At 38.4% G+C, this 7,360-nt stretch overlaps 1 protein-coding gene across 1 annotated transcript in view; it reads right to left on the reverse strand.

Moving 5' to 3' along the window:
• The window catches only part of si:dkey-11f4.7 (piezo-type mechanosensitive ion channel component 2), a 54,341-nt gene that overhangs the window by 34,307 nt on the left and 12,674 nt on the right, over nucleotides 1–7,360 (reverse strand). The window contains exons 13-16 of the mRNA XM_037684512.1: nucleotides 4,113–4,379; nucleotides 2,858–2,966; nucleotides 2,512–2,633; nucleotides 2,197–2,274 (exon numbers count right to left, since the gene is read on the reverse strand). Of these exons, the coding sequence (XP_037540440.1) occupies nucleotides 2,197–2,274; nucleotides 2,512–2,633; nucleotides 2,858–2,966; nucleotides 4,113–4,379 (576 nt within the window). The remainder of the gene's footprint in view (nucleotides 1–2,196; nucleotides 2,275–2,511; nucleotides 2,634–2,857; nucleotides 2,967–4,112; nucleotides 4,380–7,360) is intronic.

Below are 7,360 nucleotides of genomic sequence, written 5' to 3' on the forward strand. Positions count from 1 at the left end.
AATAATAATAATAATAATAATAATAATAATAATAATAATAATAATAAATTTTATTTCAAAAACCCAAAGGTCACCTTACAAAAACAATTAAAATCAGCAATTAATAAAAACAGAATCAACAAATAATTAAAATAAGTCACAATAAAACAACACTTAAAACAAAGTTAAATAGAATATGCCTGTTTGAACAGGTGTGTTCTCAGTTGTGATTTAAGATCACAACAGGAAGACAGTCTGTGTTCCTGATGACAGGAGGGAGGGAGTTCCAGAGCTGAGGAGCACAGCGACTGAAGGCTCTGTTCCCCATGGTGACGAGACGGGCAGAAGGAACAATAAGATGAGTGGCAGATGAGGATCTGAGGGAACGGGAGGCAGTGGAGATGTGAAGCAGATCACACAGGTAAGAAGGGTCAAGGTTATGGATGCACGTGAACGTGAGAGTTAAAATTTTTAAATTTATTCTAGCTTCGATGGGCAACCAGTGAAGCTGCTGCAAAACCAGGGTGATGTGTTCTCTGAATGGGGTACAAGTTATGACCCGAGCTGCAGAGTTCTGGAGGAGTCTGAGTTTATGGAGAGTCTTATTCGAGAGACCAAAAAGAAGAGAGTTGCAATAATTGATCCTGGAGGTGATAAGGTTATGGACAAGGATGGCAGCAGCATGAGGAGTAAGAAAGGGACGAAGTCGGTTAATGTTACGTAAATGAAAGTATGCAGACCGGGTGATAGAATTAATATGAGATTGAAATGAAAGCGTATTATCAAGTATGACACCCAGACTCTTTACCTGAGGGGAAGAATGAACACGGTAGTTGTCAATATTGATGGAAAATCTCTGAGATTTGGTTAAAGTGGAGACTGTGCCAACAAGTAAAACTTCTGTTTTCTTACTATTGATGTTTAAGAACATTTGAGGACAACCATGATCTAATTTCCATAAGACAGTCCGATAGGGAGGTAGGTGGAAGAGATGAATTGGGTTTTGAGGAAATGTAGAGCTGGGTGTCATCTGCGTAACAGTGAAAATTGACATTATGTTCGCGGAATATGTGGCCAAGAGGGAGCATATAAATAATAAATAAAAGGGGCCCTAATACAGAATTAAATAAAAGGGGCCCTAATAGTGGAAGAAGAAAAAAACAGTTTGCTAGTGATAAGATGACCATTGTTGGTTTTGTACCTAGATAGGTCTGGGAAGCTCAGTCCTCACCTCCTTCTACAGGTGTGCAGTGGAGAGCATCCTGTGCTCCATCAACGTGTGGCATGGAGGCTGCACAGCTGCAGAAAGAAAAGCTTTGCAGAAAGTGGTGAAGGCTGCACAGAAGTCTGTTGGAGTCAGTCTCCCCACCATCACAGAGATTTACACCTCCAGATGCAGGAAGAGGGCTACCTGCATTATGAAGGACCCCACTTACCCAGCACACACACTTTTTGCCCCGCTCCCCTCAGGAAGGAGGTTGAGGAGCATTAAGTGTAGAACCACTAGACTGAGGAACAGCTTCTACCCTGAGGCTGTTACACTCATGAATCTCTAACTAGAATAATCACTGTGAAAAACCACATCATGTTGCTGCTGATCTGTTTCATGTTGCTGCTGATCTGTTTCAATGTTGATGTGTTCATTCGTGCTCATCTGCTCACACAGACTCATGTTCATGCTGCTGTTCGACGTAATGTTTTTATGCTATTAGTTCTTAATGTGTTATTTAGCTGATGTTTTCTTAGTTCATATCTTAGATCGTATTACTGTTTTTCTTTTAAATTTTATTGCTGGATGTAACTGGGACCCTGGGTACATAATTTTGTTCCACCACATGTTCCACATGGGGTGTGAACGACAAATAAAGAACCTTGAATCCTTAGATTATTGCGCATGAACTTTGGTGTTTTTAACCATTTTGGCATGGTTGCCTCAGAGGAGTTGACTGGGGAGAGGGTCCCAGAAACCATCTCATCACCAGCAAACTGTTTTTTTTTGTTTTTTTTCCACTATGGGAGTGTGGTACTCCAGTTTGTTTGTGGCTCCTTGGACTGAAGAAGTCCTTTGGATGAAGGACACAACATCTTAGAAAAATAAACAAATAAATAAATAAAACGTCCAGATGACCTGACTGAACATTGCTGAATTTGTACCTGGACTACTGATCAAGAACTTTAGTGTTTTGAATCAACATACTTCCTTGCAAAATAAAATCAGTCGTCAAATTTACCAACCTGGTACAGAACAACACACAGGAGGAAAAGAACGATGTAGAGGATTTTGTAGACCACCACCTGGTGAAGTGAAACATAAGTCATCATTCTCTTTCAATGAGGAGTTATTATTTATTTTATAGATCAATGTACTTCTAATCTTTTCAAATGTCTAGACAACAATCTTGCACTGTAATAAAATATTGTCGTAAAACATCAAGAAAAAATGAAGACAAGCCCCCCCAAGTGCAGTAAATTTCCATATTTAGTTGGAGAATGTGTAATTTATGACATAAATGTCTGAAGTTTACTACAAACCTTCCCAGAGAAGCTGACTATGAAGAACATGGAGCAGCAGAAGAGGATCCAGTATTTTACCAAAATCCCTTTTACACCTGAGATCAGCATGACTACCAGAGGAGAAGGCTCATTTTCCTCCTCTGATTTAAAGAAAATAAATAAAAAAACAGAAGAAAGTATTGAGACACAGAAGGAGCATAGAAAAATATAAAAGAAACAAGCAGAATATCATTAGAAAGGTCTAATTTCAACTTGTCAGATTGACGTGAGAGGAACTTTGGTAAACGCAACATTTTACAACTTTACAAAAGCAAATGTTTTTTTTTTTTCTGTTTTAGGAGAAGCAATCTAAAAAATAAATTACGTGGCATGTCTTGGATTTCTTCAAGGGATTTATTTTTCATGCTCTGCTTCTCTTGCCTCTCCTTCAGCTGCTGACGAAACATCAACCAGAAGTTAAAGCTGTAGAAGACCTGCAGACAAAACACAAACTTCAGCAGTTATGAAAAGTTTTAAGTTGTATTCAATGAGCAAGTGGCTTACGTTTTACTTTCATATTTCTCATTTTAGTAGGTATTACTGAAACAATACATCAACTTTTGCACCTAAAATATCGTCTTTTTATCTACTGTCTTTTCAGTTTCTTGTTAAGTATAACTCTATTTTCAACATAGTGCTCTCTGTATTGCAAATAAATATAAAGTTTAGTCATTTTTAAAATGAACAAATGTTATTTGATTTGAAATTCTGAAGAAATATCAAATAATGAAACCAAAAGATCTGATTTCTTGTTGATAAAAAATTATTAAAAAAGCACCCAGTCTTTATTTTTTATTGTTGTAAGCAAAGGTTTTAACAAACGCACAATGAAATTCTTACTTTGCTTTCCTCTAATGCAGTCACATTAAAAAAAAATAATAATTTGAAATAAAGATACCTACTCTAATTTATGATTTTTACCTTGTTGTCTTTATAAAACGTTCCCTTAAATATGAGGTTTAAAGCCACTCATTGGAAAGTCATGGAGATAACAAACAAATGTAAATAACTAAAAAACAAAATCTGCATATTTGTCTAATATCAATGTTTAATGAGACCCTAAATTAAACATTTATTTGGAAAAATTGTGACCAGATGCCAACTACTGGATGCATTTGTTTATCTACAGAAGGAGCAGAGGTGACTGAAAATACATCAAACTTTAATTTACCATCCATCACAGAGTTCAGCCAGCCTAATGTAACGTGGCTCGGTTTTTCAGCAGATTCAACCAAGCGCTTTGTTTACATTGAGTGCGGGCCTCCATTTGAAAACTGCATATGACTGGAAACCTACTGGAGCTTTCATCTTGCATCATTTAATGAAGTTAGGGATTATATTTTTTTTGTGTTTGATTGACTTGCAATGACTGTCTTAAATTATGGATTTGAAGCTCTGGACTGTAAAAATATTTTAACATGTCTATGGTCTGGATCCAGCACAGCATACCAATTTATTTTTAACAGGGTTGTAAAATACCCATACAAATACTGTCCAAGTCAGGTTATACTGGCTTTAATGGGACTCAAAAACATAAGAAGAAAAGATGGAGAAACTGTGTTTTTGTGTCACCCAGTCACCTTTGCTCCCAGGTGGATGCAGGGCGCAGGGTGGTAGCTATTCAAGTCGAAGTCCACGATCACAGCCGGGGGCAGGCCGGGGTACAGCTCGGCCCGACTCAGACGGAGCCCACTCAGGAAGCCCAGAACCACCAGGACAGTGCCATAGATGGCAAGGAAAGGGGCGGACATCATGGCGTACCGCCGACGGTCCCGCATCATCCAAATGATGCAGGACCACACAAGCAAGACAAAAGTCAGCCAGTTGTTGTAAGTGATGCTCCACACCTAAATACAAAAGAGGGTGGATTTACTCACAACTTGTTCAAATTAACAAATAGTTCATTCAATTTGCTAAAAGTTGTGTTAATGTTAGCAGTTTAGCAGCTGTACACTTTCAGTTAGCAAGCCTAACTTACACAAAAATGCCTGTCTTATAGTCAATAAGCTTATTTGTTAATTTGGATAAATATAGCTCAACAGCTTACTGAAAAGTCTGAACAGTTTTACGAGGCCTTTTAGAGGAGTTTCACTTAAGGCCTTGCTTCTAGCTGAATCATCCGCCTCGGCCCCACTACAGTCACTTTTTATAGTCTGTGCATTGCACGTCCAACTCAACCATCATCACAGTTTACTGGTGGGAAGTCATAAAAGCAGACTGTCCAATGCATCATGTTGTTTGACAAACACATCAATCACTCAGAGTTTTCAAACTCGCTCTTTGCATTTATAACATGTTCAAGGCCCCATCTACACAGATCTGGATATTTTTATAAACTTATTTTGTCCTTTTGTCAATAGTCCAACAAAAAAAAACACTTTTGATGCACCACTAGGCGGTGAAAACATTCACAGGAACAATATATTTTGGAACAATAACATTTTGAAGCTGGCCCATAGTTAAGACAACTGCAGGATGCACTGGTCATGTGACATCACTGTAGCAACGGCAACCATAACCAGAGAGGGCAAGCAGCAATAAAGGCCGATTATGTAAATACTGTAAAAATTGTTACTGTTAATATTCATGAAAATATTATTACTAAAATATTAGAATGAATTTAAGTTATCTAATTTATATAAAATGTACAAATGCCACAGCCGTGTGTGTTTCAATTGTACCAATCAAAGAGAAAAGGGGAATTGTGTCTCCTTTCACAAGTAAAAGCAGATTTGATCTTATAACCTCAATATGAATGTCATCTGACCATAACTGATGTAACCATTTAAAATTAAAATTAGCCTATAAAGCCGATGCAATCACTGTGAATTATTGAATTGGTCAGTAGATATTAGCTTCTGTGACAAATATTGTTATACAGAGTGTAGCAAATTATTAAATTGTACAATCTGATGTTGCCTCTGATTAATTTACACACTGTAAAATTTTATTATTACTTTGTAGACTATTTTTAGTTTCCATTACACAAACCTGACCAGTTGAGAAGATGGTTAGCCAAAATCAGTAGAGACAAGTTTCATCCTTCATCAAATCACCAGGTGATCAGTGAACATTTTCCAAGTGTCGACAACATAACGAGTAAATAATAATAAGTATACATTGTTACAATACTCTTGTGCAAAACCCTTTAAATGTAATTTCTGAGCTGTGCGCTAACTCAGCTTTTCTTAAGCCAAAATTAAAAAAAACACCAAAACAGATATTTATTATTTATCTTTGTTATTTCAGTAAAAACATTCAAATCAAGCTGTTCATCATCTGCTAATCGTCCTAAAATCAATCAATCTATTAGGTTTAATTTCTACAGTGAATGTGTGCAATAGGTGAATAAGAAAAGCATTTTTGATAGTGTAAATAAAAAACTAACTACCAGTACTTGTGAGGTCACAGAAACATTTTTCAAATATAATTTTGTTTAAAAAAAAGTGATGGTTCATGCACTTTATAGAGACCTCTGCTAGCATGGGGGGGGGGGGGGTCACTATTTGTGCCTTAATTTGGTTATGTACTTAACTCAGCTATAAACAGGTAAAACATTAAACATTTACCAGTTTCAGATTCCTTAAAAGTACATTTTGTGTTTTTAAATGATGTAAATTTCAAAAGAGTGATGTGCTTTTTCATTGTTGTTAACATTAAAGTGTGTAATTTAGTTTTTATTTAAAGTGTCAACTATAATTACTGAACTGGGAAACAAAACTAACATGAAACTGTAACGTTAATCATATATCTGTGTGTTTGTGTGTACCGTATTTTCCGGCATATATGTTGCAGTTTGTTGCATAGATTTGTCAGTCCTGTGACTTATACGCCGAAGCAACTTATATACCTTTTTTTCCTCATATTCATAACGCAATTTTTGACCGACGCTTTAAATTTGAAGAACTGCAACAGCGAGTCATCCAGTGCGTGCTCACTTCACTCAGCTGGTTGGTCCAGGCAGAGAGCAAACAGGTCTCACTTGTAAATGAGTCCTTGTGTAACGAACCCCGTATAATGGACCAAAATCACCACCACAAAAATCAATTAAATAAAGTTTATTAACTGATGAAAACGGCAGGATGGACCTCGGCAAGCTTTCGCAGACTGTGGACCGGTTCCAGGTTCCAATCACCGATCCACACGAACAGTCTAAAGATGGAGAACGGTTAGTGGTTGTGCAGGTGACGAGAGTGAAGACAAAGTCAGATGAAAAAACAACCACTAACCGTCTCAGTGATGATGGGGGTTCTGAAGCGCTGAAGCGGGTCCAGCTGACCCGGATGACTGCTGGAGGAGCTGGGTCCAGCAGCTGAAGCTTGCAGCGAGGTCTGCAGGATAAGTTGGTGTCTCCAGCACCGAGCGTGATCCAAAACCAGCGAGTGGTGGAGAGTAGAGCTGGTGGGGATGATCCGAGAGACGTGGTCGAGCAGGCGTGGGTCAGAACCGATGATCAGATGCCGAGATAATCCAAGGAGCAGACGAGAGACGAAGTCAGGAGGTCCGTGGGTCCAGGAGCCGGGAGGTCGAGCCGAGAGGAAGGGAACAGGAAACGATGGGAGGACAGAAACGAGTAAAACAGGAATACAAGGACTTGAGAGGACAGGACAGGGACAGAGCGTGGTCATGAGCGCGAGGTATTTACTAACTAAAAGTGTTCAACTACCGGGCACCGAAAAAGAGTCAGCTGTAAGCTTATAAAGGGAGAAGAGGACAGGTGCAGCCAGTTGAGCGCAATCAGCGCTGCTGGCTGCAGTGAAGACAACGTTAAACTAGGAGTGAAGACAAACCTCAACCCACATGCAGAGAAAGAAAAAGAAAAACAAAA

Source organism: Nematolebias whitei, chromosome 11, assembly GCF_014905685.2.
Source record: "Nematolebias whitei isolate Nwh7 chromosome 11, NemWhi1, whole genome shotgun sequence".
NCBI lineage: Eukaryota > Metazoa > Chordata > Actinopteri > Cyprinodontiformes > Rivulidae > Nematolebias > Nematolebias whitei.